This window comes from Phalaenopsis equestris, unplaced genomic scaffold (genome assembly GCF_001263595.1).
Source record: "Phalaenopsis equestris unplaced genomic scaffold, ASM126359v1 Scaffold000935, whole genome shotgun sequence".
Classification (NCBI taxonomy): Eukaryota; Viridiplantae; Streptophyta; class Magnoliopsida; order Asparagales; family Orchidaceae; genus Phalaenopsis; species Phalaenopsis equestris.
Window position 1 is genome coordinate 86,651 of NW_018165374.1, and position 16,148 is coordinate 102,798.

General features: G+C 35.5%; 1 protein-coding gene across 1 annotated transcript in view; it reads right to left on the minus strand.

Annotated features, from left to right (window-relative positions):
• Positions 1-486: 486 nt before the first annotated feature.
• The window catches only part of LOC110032385 (RRP12-like protein), a gene marked incomplete at its 5' end in the record, with an annotated part of 45,077 nt that continues 29,415 nt past the window's right edge, over positions 487-16,148 (minus strand). The window contains 6 exon segments of the mRNA XM_020736003.1: positions 487-868; positions 972-1,027; positions 1,716-1,817; positions 1,906-2,034; positions 2,113-2,274; positions 7,961-8,074. Coding sequence (XP_020591662.1) covers positions 487-868; positions 972-1,027; positions 1,716-1,817; positions 1,906-2,034; positions 2,113-2,274; positions 7,961-8,074 — 945 coding nt within the window.

The window sequence follows — 16,148 nt, forward strand, 5'->3', positions numbered from 1 at the left end:
GTTTTACCCAACCTTGGTTAACCTTAACCTGGTTTAACTCAACTGGCTTAGGTGACCTATAGATAGGTCCAATTTGCCATCAGATTAATCCCTGGACTCATTGTTAACCCTTGATCCCAAATTAAGTTGTTAACAAAGTATGGCACAATTTAACGTAAAAATTATAAAAAACTGAAACAGCATTACAAAACAATTTGCAAATGCTTTTTATTTATTTATTTTTAATTTGATACACTAATCCAATGCTTAGCTTCAATCTTATGAAACTGGCTAATTTAAGAAAAATGTAATAAATACTTGGACCTCGAAAAATAAATAAATAACTCACATTCTGTTGCCAGTTCTTTCTGGATGTTGAAAGAAAATGCTCGCTCCCTGGACTAAATCAGCTTCTTTTCATGGGAAAGGATCCCTTTCCCATCTGCTAAATGAATTCAGAAGACATGAATCAGCCTTGTATCGATAAAAGAGATTATTAAACTACCTCTAGCTAGATCTTCTCTTGTGCTTATTGAACCTTGAGGAAGCAAATGATTTCGAATTTACAGACAATTTGTCTAACTTCGGCTTCTTAACTCTTGAAACATTCATGTTTTGCTTCTGCTTTTTTGTAAGAGTATCAACTCCACTGACTTTTTGCTGTTCAGCATATCTCCTCTTATGATTGGTAACTGTATTTCTTGTCCAAGCCTTATTTCGGCTGTGTGAATTAGAAACACCGGTTCTATACATCATTTTACTGGAGCTCCTACCCTTGGAGAAGCCGTTCAGCTCTTTCTTCCCTGACATCATCTGGGAACTACTTGATTTATCCCTTGAAGGTTTCTTGGATGGATTTAGTGCATTATCACGTAGCCTTTTCTTCCCTCTGCAAGTTCAAGTCATAATATGATAACTGGATTGAAAGAAATATATTTTCAGGTAAGAAACAGTGCATGAATGGTTTTCAACCCCTTCGAAAGCCTGCTGACCTTTCTGCAGATTCAGATGTATTAGCCGCTTTGTCAATTTTCTGGGTGGCTCGCCCCTGCAATTATGAAGATCATTCATCACATCATCAAATGTAAATCCTAAAAGAAATCATGGTGTTTAAGAATTTGGAATAAAGCTTGGACAATAGACCACAAAATAGGGTAGCGCAAGCAAAGATGAAGTAAGGTTATGGCATTCCTAACCGAAAACACTGCAGTTATTCTCATTAAGCATGTGCTTTGAAAACAGTTCCAAATTTGTCATAATACCCGTGTGATGTAAACTGATCTTCTAAAGTAGTGCTACTTTTGGATATATCCACAATATAACAGGTAAAACCAATACTATTCATAAATATTGTTTAAAATCATTTTTCCGAACTCCTATAAAACATATTTGGTAAAACATAACGGAGGACCAATAATTACTCTAATTGAATTATGGCATACATGTTATAATTAAGCATAGAACTGAAACACAGTGCGAAAATACCTGATAAAATTCACGAGCAAACATATCATTATGTGCTGCACTAGAAGTGCTCTCAAGTAGTCAAAAAAAGTCAAAAGAAAAGCAATGCCTAGAATAAATTTTAGACACATCAGGTACTAGATTTAAAAGGCGATCCAGGATGGCATATTGGACTAAAAAACAAGGAACAGGTGGTTATGACATTTCCATGTTCCTGGCAAGCCATATCTGCCATATAAAAAGCTTAAAAGCTAGTCCTTGACAGTAAGTACCTCATGAATGAACTTAACAAAGTTTTTGTACTTTTCTGGCGTTTGGTTTTCAACAGCTTCCCAACTGCACTTTCTGATCAAGATCTCAACGATGATACTGACCTGATGTGCGAGGAATTTCCTATAGTGAGCATGTGGGAGACAGGCAAATTGAATAAAAATGAGGACCACAAGAGATTACAGCACGTACCTTTGATCTAAAATGATTTTTCGAGACTAATGACCATGGCAATAATCCTAGGAGAATTTCAGGTAAGAGCTTTTTCAAGTCATTGCAAACTAAGGAGGAAGCTAAAACTTTAATGAAACCAAGAGTTGCCTGCACAATGTTGGCACCACACATTAAAATAATCGGAGGTTAATGGCATAAGAAAATATGAATAACAAGATAACTCACTTTTATAACTTCGTTTGCTTTGCTTTGAAGCAAAACAAGAACTGCAGGTATCAGGTTGGGCACCGAGAGGCAAAAAGCAGCATCGTGATATATCAGCAACGAAAGTGCAGAAACTGCTGCACTGATGATGTGAGGAGAGGAACTTGAAAGATAACCAATCACCTGTCAAATCAAACAATCGTTTGCCACAACAAGAGGAAAATAAATTCAGGCGCCCATCCATTCAATATTCTAATGGCAATAGTTATCGGCAACATGGTATGACCTCTAAAGCACGCAGACCAAGGTTTCAATGTATAATGTTACTAAGTTATTATTGCTGACCCCATGAGCATTAAATTATACTAATTTGATTTGAATGACAGTTAACACATTTTGGAAGTTGCTTTATGTTTTTTTAAGGACATAGGCCAAGTTGGAAACTGAACAACAAAAAATTTTCGTGTGAGATTTATTTAAATGAAGCTGGGCTTTATTTTTCAAATCGTTTGCTTATAAATTTCAATTGTGCAAATCATTTGTTTTACTCAGTTGTATGTGCATCTCATTTTGGCACCAACAATCTTATAATAGTTGGACAACAAAAAGGAAAAGACCGCAGCGCCTAGTCCAGTTAAAGTAATTCATTATATGTTGGTACGTAGAGGGGTACGCCTCTCTCTCACAATAGGGAGACAGGGCTACAGTCTTAAATTAAAAACTACACCTTTTTTGTATATAGCTGAATGAATCCAAGTGTTAGAAAATTCAATAATAATCGTAATCTACCAGTAAGGTTGCAAGTAGAGGTTGCCGACGGCCGTGGATAGGCGGAGATGGTAAGCGGTGGTCGACAGTTGTCGGCGGCTATGAAAGTCGATGGTCAAAGGTGGTTGGCGGTTATGGAGGCCGGTGACTACTCTTCGGGTCTTCTCTTCAGAACAGGCTCTGGAATTTCACTTCTCATTTTTTTCTTCTCCTTCTCTCCCAATTGAAGAGAGGGAGAGTATTTATAGTTTATTTGGGAGGGGCATTTTAGACTTTTGGCACATAAACCCTTGATCATAAGTGATTTTTTTAGGATTTGGGTAGATAAATGATTCCAGAACTGAGTGATCTTAGACTCGTTGGATTCCTCTCATCAAACACTCGATTAAACTATAAATATATCAAACTTATGGTTCATTTGATCATCCACTTGATGAACCAAAACATCCAATTGTGCTTAAATGACTTGATTGGAACCAAATTCAATCAATTTTAAAATCGTTGGGTTAGTCTTACCAAGACGCTCAGTTTGATTATGTTTTATGAAATTAGAGCTTGGACAGTCAAGAATTTGTATTTTGAATGTTGCTTGCTTAAAATGCATTGAGATTTGTGCTTGCTCACATAATTTTTTTATGATATAACAGAGATAAACGTGAATTGACGTAATGTATCAATTGAATTTTATGTTTTGCATAAGAACATTAATGTGTTTTTGATGGTCGATAGATATATAAATAAAATATTTTAGATTGTTTTTGCTTAATTTGAATGGATTGATTCTACTATATCTATGTAAATCATATACTAGATGTAATTATGTGGGTATTCAAGTGATTGAGTTTATCACACACTTTATTATGGTATGTAGGACAATAAAATGAATGTTGGAGTTATATTCAATAAGTTCAATCATATCTGTCTCCATTACATCCTGTGTCGATTTGGAGTGGTCATAGTGAGACGTGACACAAGGTACATGGCAATCCTACGAATAGCGCAATAAATTGCCAAAGTTGTCGACAAGAGAATACTTACTTTATTAGAATTTAAAAGTACCCATTAAATTATACATCATATTAAAGTCAGCCCAGCTTAAATACAATTGGGCTCCAATAAATTATTTAGTTAATATCCTTCCATAGCTATTGAATTTTTGTTTGATAAATTCATGAATCGTCACACGTAACTCAATCTTTCACTTCACAAAACACCCTTGGCATTAAACATGATTTTGTCACCGGTTGTAATTCCAAGAATAAAATTAATGTAACTAGCTAGGAAATATGTAAAGAATGTTTTTCATGTGAAAACAAAATTTGGTGGAGAAAGGCAAAAATCCAATGCATTGATTGATAGTTCATACATGAATTAAGCAAAATAAGTTAAAAATGGAGACGTTAAAAATGGAGAAAACCTAGAAAGTTCTGAGATGTCTAACTAGCACACAATTGTCATAATTTGTTAAAAGACTCCATATTGTATTTTTTTTTTCATGAAATTAATTTCTAGTTGCATTAAGATGGAAAATGCTCCTATCACCTTCTTTAATTTTAGACATCAAACGTTTAAATATGCATTATACTTATCAAAGTTAAAGTATAGAGCAAAAATTATAAGGAATATTTTCATTCAAGCTACATATAAATCATAGATAATATAGTAAGATATGATGCATTCAAAGGCAATAACAAGACAAGTTTTTTATAAGCTTTCAAATTAATATAATATAGATAAGTCCAAGCATTGAATACGATCACAAAAACTTAGACATATAATAGTATGCCACATATAATTTTCTTCTAATAATTGGAGAAATGTATCAATACAAGCCATATGAATAAAAAATGATTACCATGTCAATTAAAACCTACTTAAGAAATTAATCCCAATGGTTGACATAACAATCATAATAACTATGAACCTTGACATATAAGATTTTATATTTTTAAAGGTAGATATTAATAATAAATTCATGAATAGGCTGACATAATTAGATTAGGTAATTTGGACATGCACGATATAGGGTTTAAAATGCACCTATTAAATTTTTTAATAAAATTAATGTTGAAAGATTAAGAAGGGAAAAAGAGTAAACCTAAAATAACTAGGGCAGAAATTTTAAAGACTTATAGGAAAATAGGCTTAAAATCTAATGTACATAAAAAAAGTGAATAAAAAAAGAAGGATTGAAATATGGGGCAATTATCACTTGATTTATATAAAATCAACCCCAAAGTGCTAAGAAAATGTCAATGATGATGCTGACATTAAATAAGCTTTCTTATAAATTTGTTAATAAATAAACCTGGAGCCAAATAACAAACTCTAAAGCTCTATAGTAAGTTTCATCTATCATCTTTGGAGACTGTAGCTTCACGTATGTTTAACTTCCTTACACAACCAAAATCTTTAACGAAATAGGCATTAATAGTAAAAGAATAAAAGATTTTCCTACAAATTTTTAATTCTATTGAAATATTCAACATAATATAATCAACTTGTTTCAATTTCTCAAAAAAGATCATACAATTAATATTTGTAAATCATGAATGATAAATATTGTTCTCGAAATGTATGCTTCATTTCAAACCAAGTAGATTTTATTTTAGGGGTATTTACATACATACCACCCAATTCCTATGTATTTACATATCTAACACCTAAAATTTGCTATTTAAATTTATTTCACCCAAATCTTTAATATCACATCAAAAATAGCACCATTGTAACTTTTAAATTGTAAAACACACCTTTTCATGCATAGTTAAGGTGGTAGGTGTGTAAAAATTCAAGATTAAATGTTAGATATGAAGTAAATAAGAATCGAGTTGTATGCATGTAAATATTCCTTTATTTTATTGGCACCACTTTACAAAAATGTTTGAGCAAATTTCATTAATTTATTTCAGCAAAATTAAGCATTTCAAAGAATTCTTCTATTTATCCATCCAATTTACAATATCATTAGCATTATCCATTCCATCAACTGTAGGGGTTATATTTTTAACTAAATACAAGATAAGGCAGTGCCCAAAATACTAGTTGAGTTAATTCTGTTCAAATTGAATCATTTAGTAATACATTAACTGCCCCTGATATTCAGCCCTACTTCAAGTTGAGATTGATATATTGTTGTATGCTTACGATGCTTAAGAGCCTAACGTTTTTAATGCATGTCTAGCACGCAACGTAGATTTAGATGAGATTAAATAATACAAAATGCATGCAACTTTGGCAGAAAAGCAAGAATTAATCTAAGAACAACTATCTACTACATTTGATGAAATTGAGAAATGGTGAAATCTAATTCAAGAGAAAAGATTTTGGACGCCCATTAGAAATGAATGACAAGAAAGGCAAAGATTATGAAAGCCACAAAAAATTTTGAAATTTCATGTCAATAAATAAAGTAATAATATAGCAAATCCGACAAAATTCATTCGTACTTTCAACCAATAATAATAAACAAAGAGAAGAAGAAGAAAGAGAGAGAGAGAGAGAGAGATGAAGGAAAGGTAATGAAACAAACACTAGGCAAGATGACACTTGATAATTCTATCATGTAACAAAAGCAATGATTCATACGTCAAAAGAAAATTTTAATTGTTATAGATTTTTTTTCTTCTTATGTAAATATCTCGAAAGACAGTTTAGATATCATGAAAAAGCTAATAAAATAAATCGCATCAGTGAAAAAGCCCACGGTAATCACCTGGAAATAGTATTGTGAAAATAGAAAAGCTGCGAGAATAGTCGAGAGAATCACAAAAAGACCGCTAAAACAGAGCAGAAAAGCCATCCAAACAGTTCATTGAAACAATATAACAACTTCTTGTGGGCTTTAGCGCAAGGAAAAAATATTACCGACCGGACAACAGCTGCGATCCACCGGATGTAGTTTTTTTTTTCTCCTCCGCTCCTTCCGGTGAATCACAACAGGACACGCAGCTTGTGTCCGGACTCCGAACGTAATATTTTTTCCTAATGCAAGCTAAACACAAATAGCCACAGCCAAAAAACCTCAAACGAAAACAATCAAGAAGTCATGATAATCCAATAAAATAAGCTTCAAAGAATCCCCTAAGGTATCTAAAATAGAATACAGGATTCTAGAAATCCGCGGAAAGGAGTAGCATCATGTCGTCAGGGATAGGCTACATTAGAGGGAGCTTTGTCGAAAGGCGAAGCTCCTTTAAACGTGACGTTGACGACTGCTAGTCGGCACCCACGTCTCAGAACATAGATAAAATACCGTTTTTGCATTTGACGCTCGCGAAATAAAACCAAACCTTCTGCCGCGATTTACCTCCTTTTCATCCAATGAGGAGGGGGAATGTCAATCCAAACGAAGTGAAAGGATAGTATAAGACATGCATATGTGAATAAACTTAAGTTGAAAGAAAATTCGACTAAATCATGCTTATAAATAATCTATTGATGCATGAATTCATAAAGAAAAAAAAAACAAAGAACATATCAAGCCACATTATGCCAAAATATTTAAAATGTTTATTCATTTACCATCAGTAATGACTATCAAATGACGCTTAAAATATTTCTAGACCCTATAATTCGCTTGATAAATTTGAATTGCCTGCCATATTTAGTTTATACAACCTGCATCACTCAATCATACATACAAGTATATAACATAACGTTATAATTACAACTGACTGAGATATACCTCAAATGAGGAGTCCATGATTATGCAAATTTAGCATGTTACCATATTATGGCTTGGAAACAATTGCTTATACAAAATAAGGATTATGTCATCGAAACAACTCAGTTAACAACTTGCGGTAAAAGGTGATTATTTGTACCTTTTGTGCAAACTGATCAATACAGGGCCATCATACTAGGGAAAAGTTCCGCAATTTAAACAGGGTTTCAAGTTCTGACATTTAGTTCAGAATCTATACTGCTGGATTTAATCATAAATTTTTCAGTGTAAGATAAGAATGAATGATATTTTTTATTGAAAGGTTAATGCAGATTACACTAAGACAAATACCACTCCGTTTAAAGTGGTTATGTATGTTTCAGAAATATTTGTATAGAAGAAAACCAAACAATAATATAATTGATAGTGGCCTACCATACTAAAAAGGTGCAAAAGATCTGAATGAGCACTATCAGAATGAGGAGCCTTCAATTTACCACTTATAGCTAAGAGAGAATCATAAGCCATCTTTCTGGACGCCTTCTTGGACTGCATATTCAAAAGAAATTTAAAACCATAGCAACAATTAGGAAATAAGCATAAATTGAAAAACATAAGCAAGTATGCCGAACATTTTCTTTAAACTTCAACAATGTTAATTTTTCTCCAACCATGCATTTTGGTTAAAACGGCCAAATTCAGAACCAATACCAATAGTTTAAGCTAACCTTAAAAATCAGTTAAGTATTGATTCTCAAGATCACATTCCATGTCTCAGAATGCTGGATCTACGGTTTCATTTAATAATCTCAATAAATAACTATCTAAGCCATTTATTCGATGTATCCAAATCAGATTGTTACAAAAAACAAACAGCCAAAACCTGCAATTTCATAGCATAAAAATTTCATGTTACACTGTTTGGTATGACTGATCCAACAGGCAGAAGTGTCATCTTCATTTGGCTGCTCAGTAAAACTGGGTTATAGTGATCACCGACAGTTTGAAAAGTACAATACAATTTGTTGTGCAATCTATCGAGACTTAGTGAATGCATCAATGAGGTTGTTCAAACTGGAATGTCTTGAATATTAAGAAATAACTTATTATCTCAAACTTATCAATACTTCCATAATCATGTGAGGCATTACCAAGATGAAAGAACTGGCATCAGAATCTTGCATTCTATCCATAAGGATACACAACAAAAGCAAATTTGTATGGATAAAGGTAATTGTTACGCACTGGCAAATTGATCTCTTACTATTATTTTAGTTGGGTATAAATAAGACTTAATAGCTTACGGTTAAGGTTATGTGTGAGAATTGTTATTTTTAGGTTTTAGGGTTAGGCTTTGGGAGATATTTCCTGCCTCTCTATTTGTAGGAATTGGGGGAGATTGCCTACCTCTCAAATTATAGGTGTTCATCCTATACGTATTTGCGTTGTATTGTTTTAATTTGGTGTTCGTGAAATAAAATGTGTTTGTCCTAATTTATGTAGAAAGTCACTGTCGATTTCTATGTTAAACCGTATCAAAGTGATATTAGACTGTTTCGACCCAAAAAGAAGAAAGAATCGCAACTTGAAAATAATTTCTCATCCAATCTACCAATTGGGCTTGCGGCAGAGACTTGAATCTCCCATCCTTCACCTCCTCCCACGTCGTATGTGCGATAGAGTCACGATCGAGCCTATAAAGCGGTGACAAACTCACGACAGAGAACCAAATTTCCCATCTTTCGCCTCAATTGCGACAGAGAGAGCTAGCAGATAAGGCAGCAGCGGGATTACGGCTTACTGAGACCAAAAACTTCCCTTCAAAATTACAGCTTGCGAAGAAAGCAGCGACGAGATCGCAACATACGAAGACCCAAAACACCTATCTTCTCTTTTTTTTTTCCCATGGACATTATACAGTTGCGATTAGAGCTTTTGCTAAGAAGGCAACGACACAGCGTACAGAGGCTCAAAACTTTCATCTTACGCGGAGGACACAGACATGAAACTCTCATCTTTCACCTGTTCCAATTCTGTCGTGCAGTCAAATCAAATCTAACTAACTCACGATACAAACGAGATTCAGACTATCTCGAAACCTTTTATAGCATTTCAGTGTACATGTATTTCCATCTTTTGTGATTAAAAACTTGCCTAGAAATGATGTCAACAAAGAAACAAATGATCTGGGAAAAAAGTACAGAAAGGGGTGACCCAATTTAAATCCGAGGAGGAAATGTTCTCTACCGTAGAAGAAAAGTTTTCCTCCATATATGATAGGTTTTCATCCATGGAAAACCGATTAGGGAGCTTGTAAGAGATGATAAGGAAGCATATTGAGATGCAATCTAAGACCCCATTAGGGGCTCAGTTTGCAAACACTAGGCAAGGATTGATCGGAGATCATATGGTCAAATCGAATGGGAAAAAGATTGAACGTGAGAACATAAAGAGGAAAGCATGCACCATAAAAAAAACTCCCTCCTAGGACTCCAATGGGGGGGTCAATTAGAGATTTTCGATGGACGTTGTAGGGTCGAAACATAGAGAAGGGGTCAAAGAGAAGTGGTCATACAAGAGATATGGAGTACAGAAAAGGAAGAAGAAGTCAGGATTGGGTATAAAGGGGGAAACACCAGATATAGAGGAAGTTAGGGTGGAGATGCTAGAGCTAGGAAATTGAAGATGTCGATTTTTGAGAGAGAATATGCACATGGGTGAAAGTACAAGGTGGATTGATATTATGCAGTGAATGGGTAAATGAGGAGTAGAAGCTCATGACGGCAAGTTTATGTTTAGAGTGGAAAGACCTAGCATGATGTAAGTGAAGGGAGACTAAATACCCGATCTGATCGTCAGAAAAATTTAAGAATTGGTTGTTGGAACATTTTTTAGCCATTCGAGAAGGAGACCTACACGAGCAATTCTACACCATCTCGAGACAAAGTTACAGATGGAGCACTTTCTCACATTCAAATACAACCCTAGAAAGAAAAAGGACACCAACAGCTACCCAAATAGAGAACACAACAAAAACTGAGCCCTAAAACTAATTAACAATATAATTAAGATAATTAGGAGGGGGAAGGGAAAAAGAGAAAGTGGCAGCCCTCCAACCCTAATTAGAGCGGTCGGCTTAGCCTCCTTGCTGAACCTAAAGCCCATTTCAGCCCCCTGCAACCCCATTTCATATTTCATTTGGGTTATATTGTGTCTGTTGCAGGCATTATGACAGATCCCACAAAGATAGAAGCCTAAGCTGGGCAACACTCCAGTCTTTTACCAAGTTGCGAGTTTTTTGGGCTAGCAGCATTTTGTAGACAATTTATCAGAAGCTTCAACACTGTCACAGCTCCCCTGATTAAACTCTTCAAAAGGGAGAAATTCTAATGGATAGATCTAGCTTCGGTCAATTCAATACACCAAAAGTGAAGGTGAATAAGGCACCAATATTGACATTATCGGACTTCAATCAACAGTTCAAGGAGGAGTGTGACGCCTCCAATGTGGGGATCAGAGCAATATTGAACTAGGGAGGCCACCCCATATCATGCTTCAGTGAAAGGTTGAATGAGTTTAGAAGGAAAAATTTAACGTATGATAATGAGTTCCACGCAATCGTGAAATCTCTTAATCGCTGGAGTCTCTAACCACTGACGAGCGATTTTACCTTATTCACAAATCATGAGACTTTAAAAAACTTGAACAGCCAGAACAAACCGAATGGTCGACACACATCTTGGGTGGAGATAATAGGTTAATTAACCAAGTGAGCCATGCTTCATAATATCAAATTGTTCACCGAATGTGTTGGTTTGCTTAAAGCTCTACTAGAAACAACAAGATTACCCCATAAATCCTAACTAGTCTTGATCAATATTAACGATCTTTCTCAAAACTTGCTTACCCTAACCCAAATTTAGATCTTAGTGGTCAGAATCCATCTCATTGGACTACGAGGACTATGACTTCTTATAAAAACTAACAAACCAAATTAACCTATTAGTTCCTTCTTATCAAAAAGCTCGATCTCCAATGTAAATCCTTAACTAACCTGAGTTACATATCAACCTTTACTTACACCCTTAGCAAAACCTCACCAAAATTATTTTTTTTCCCAAAAATTGGCTAACGTTTGATTGGTCAAAAATCCAACTCATTGGATTTCGAATTCTTGTAAAAGCTAGTCAACTAAGAAAATTTGACTTATTAGTTCCACTAGATCAAAAAGGTGGCTAGATCTCCATATAACTTCTTAATCAACCAAGAGTTACAACTCACCCCTTACCTATAACCCTAGCCAACCCTCATCCTTTCCTACACTCCCAAAGGTTCCCACCAACTCCTCAAGGCCCGGTATACAATTCCCAACCTCCCAGCCAACATGCCCCTACTGACAATTCCCTTGAAGTCTTTACAATGTTGATCTCAACATGTTTTACGTAATTATGTCAAACAAGCATGACAAAAACAACAAATAGTGTTAATAACAATGTGTGAGATCATTTCATCTTAAAATGCAGAAACTAGAATGAAAATTATTCAATGCTAACCTGTTTTACAAAACGAGCTACATCAAGGCATCTGAAGTGTCAAAATTAACCACAAGGTAAGAAAAAAGAAGAAACGACCATATTACCAAATATATTGACAAGTACGAGCTATAAAAAATTCAGAAGCAAGTCAACACACATATGTAATTGTTTTAAAAATGTTTTAAACAAATTAGTTAAAAAAATATAATTATATACGCCGGATCGTCCCAGAGAAAGAGAGAAGACCGCTCTGCTAGGGTTTCGCCCGAAGACCGCTCTGCTAGGGTTTCGTCGTCGGGCGAAACCCTGGTTTGATTCCTGACTCGACGACGGCAACGCTGTTTCCCGCACTCGACGACGAATCGTCGTCTTCTCTCTCGCGCGAAACGACGAAGGGCTTCAGCGTCTGCTTTTACGGTTTCGTCGTCTCCTCCTTCGCATTTTCAGCTAGCCTTCGAGCTTCTGCGGTTTCTGCCGAGCTGTGACTTCGTGTCCTGTCTTTTGTCTTCTGTGCATTTCATCTACGGTTCCTGCGTAGCTCTTCGTCTTGTCTTTTTTGCCTTTGCCCGACTTGAAAGGCTTTTCTTTGCTGTGATAGAGCTTTCTTCTTCTTCAATTGAACCTGACAAAACCTCTTTTTTGCCCACGTGGTGGGTAATTCTCAGGGGGAGACAACGGTTGTCTTCCCTTCAAGTTATAAGGAGCATCGTGATGGTAAAGATGACTGTCCCTTTATTAAGAATGCAAGCAGAAAAAGTAGGAAGGCAGTACTCTTTTTCTCCACGTCAGAAATTTCAACACTGGCTGACAAATTCAAATTTGCTCTTATTGAAGGGACACCCATATATGGAAATTATCAGGAAAAGTTTTGATTACCTCAAATTAACAGAAAAGTGGAAAGTAGAGCTCATGGATGGGAGACATGTATTGATTCAGTTAACCGTGCCTGACGACTACACTCGGATTTTCTCCATAAAATATCTTAACATCACTGGTGAACCTATGAAGCTACTCAAGTGGTCTCCTGATTTCGACCCAAATCATGAGACTCCCACTGTACCGGTATGATTTAGTTTACCTGGTCTCAAACTGCATTTTTTCACCATCAGGTTCTCTATTCTATTTGGGTCATCCTTGGAGATCCTTTGAAACTAGAGCTGCCTACTTTCAACCTAACCAGACCCTCGGTGGCCAAAATACTTGTGGAAATAGATATTTACTTTACCTGATGTTACTGAAGTCTGGCTGGGCACAACTCATAATGGTTATTGGCAACAAATAGTCATGGAGCACAAACCCCCATATTGTACCCACTGTAAGATGTTTGGTTATGTTCTTGATAAATGCCACAAGTTTCATCCAAATTTGAAATCTAAGGTTCAAGTGAATAAGGATGGGTCTAACCCCACAGCTCTGGACAATTTAATTCCACCTGGAGAGGATGCTATCGGACAGGAGGTGTCTGTTGCCCCTGAGAACCCCCCATGACACTGTTGTTACTGTTACTGCAAGTGATGTGATGCTGACACCTTCAAACCCCATAGAAAACAATAATGATGGACTATTACCTACAAATGATAGTGTTCGGACTGATAATCAGGAGAACCTCATAACCCCACTTCTTCTGGAAGTATTCGGTGTAGATGCGACTCATACTTCACATATAGTAGAACCTATTGTGGGTACTACGGTTAGTATTCCTGCTTTAGCTCTACCACCCCATCAGGCTGATTCTTCGGATGAGGAATGACAGGTCTATTCCATGAGGAAGAAGAAGAATAGAGACCGACTCCAGTTCGGAAACATATCGGATGATATATTGGTTACCACTGGCAATGGCGATTATCTTACCAGCTTATTAGCTTGCTCCTTCCTTAGAACTAGAGGCAGAGGCAAGACCAAATTGGGTCCCTCTCTAGCCACTTGATACTATGTATTTTGATACGGTTAGGCTTTTATTTAAGTATATAATGTATTTTTCTGTTTTTTCTAGTTTTAGAACCATTTGTGTTTTTGTGTGGGCAGGGTGCTATGCTTGAGCCATCCCAAACATTGTATCTGTATATTTCTTTTTATTTAATATATTAGTTTTTTTAGGCTTTCAATATATATATATATATCCATTCATCTGATTTCGTGCTTAGACCCTACCCATGACTCGCATCCCACCTATTCTACCTTATTTATTTTAAAAAAAGAATGAATCAAACAATCCCTTTATGGCTCTCAAACATTCATCTACTTATACTCTATCTCATTGTCATGTTGTTCTCACTCCCATCTCACTCTTAATACCTTGCCCATTGTCTCATATCTCTTCTCTCACACTATAGGCCCACGAAATTCCCACAAAGTCCCTCATCCAACAACAGCCATGGCCGCACAGCCTCCACCTCCCCTCCCCTCCTTAGCTACCTCTGCACCTCATTTCAAAATCAATGACAATCCACCGACGGTGGCAAACTTTAACAGTAAAGTCTAGCATCTCCGAAATCTTAGTCTCTCAATTATTGAAAATCTCATCTCCTTACACAACTTTAATGCCTTGCTAGGCAACCCAACCTCTAGCATACCTCTTCCTCCAAACTTACATCCAACCTCTCACAACCAACCCTCCAACCAAAAGGCTGCCTCCTCACTAACAAATTCCTTCCACAAAGCTCTATGCCATCTTCAATTTTATCTTGTCAACCTAGCTCCAAAACAGAATCCGATAGCCACCCTCTTTCTATCCCCATCCACCTCTCTCTCTCTCTATGTGTGTGTGTGTTATAATATATAAAATTAGAAGAGTAAAAAAGAAAAAAAAAGAAAAAAGAAAAAGAAGGAGATACGACAACAACTCGTGCAAATATAAAAATGCAAAGCAGGCTAACAAATCAAAGTATCCATACCCTTCTTTTTCGTTGCAAAAGGAAAACTTAGATTGCATTGCAAATTCCTTTGTCAAGTAGAAAACCTTAAGTGGCCTTTTTAGGCATGGTAGGTGACAAAATTTGACAGCCACATAAGTATGCTTATGTGTTTTTTTTTGGCGCAGGAAAAATCCTATGCACAAATTTTAAGGAGAAGTGAAAACCTATAAATGTCTTTCCTTGCATGGTGACATAGAAAATCAACTCTTAATGTCTGGTACATTACTCAAACACGTCATTTTTAGCATGTGGGTAGATCTAACAATCCCTCAAATACTCCCAACCCAAAGATGATGCCAAGATGCTGCCATTTCTATTAAACTATGGGGAGAACAAAATTGCAACACTCTTATAGACATAAAGGTGACATTAAATGAAAATGAACAGATCATAAATGGTGGCATGAGAAACAAACAGCATTCAAAATGTTATATATGTCACTTAAAAAGAAAAACTAGAACTGAATTTAAAAAAATATGACGGCTCAACAATAAGAACGAACGAAAACTAAATTTCCTATAAAACTATCAAAATACAGTGAACTAAAAAAAATGGAAATGAAAATAATTAAAGGTAGCACCTATAATTCTAGGCAAAGAAAGATATCCTGCAAGGTCTGCTTGAAATGAAAAGTGAATTCAATACGAGAAAAAGCTATGTTATTTTAAATGTGAAACAAAATTGCAACTTGATAGATTCGTAAGCAACTTGATAGAATTGCAAATAAAAAACACGTAAACATGAAGAATGCAAACATCAAAGCTCAAGAAAATTTCCCCAGCATTACAAAAATAAAATATTTGCAAAAATAATTAAGTTTGTAAAATTTTAAATCTTGCAAGTGCATCACAAGGCTACTTCAACCTAAATAAAATTAAAAAAAAAAAAAACACAAAAATCATGCAAGTGTTTCGAAAGATATGTGCATCTTCTAAAAGGCGTCAATTTGTCAAAATCAAACTTATCCAGATGTTCTCTAACACAAATGTTAAATATTTTCATTTAAAATTAGAAAATGGCATGCAGAATACAAAAGATAAATAAATAATTTTGCCCAACTTCAAGAACCATGCAATCGTATTGAGAAGAGAACAATCATTTTGAAATCCAAGAAACACTATTTCAAATTCAAAACTTAATATTATATCATTATATGATGTGCCCAGTAAGTTG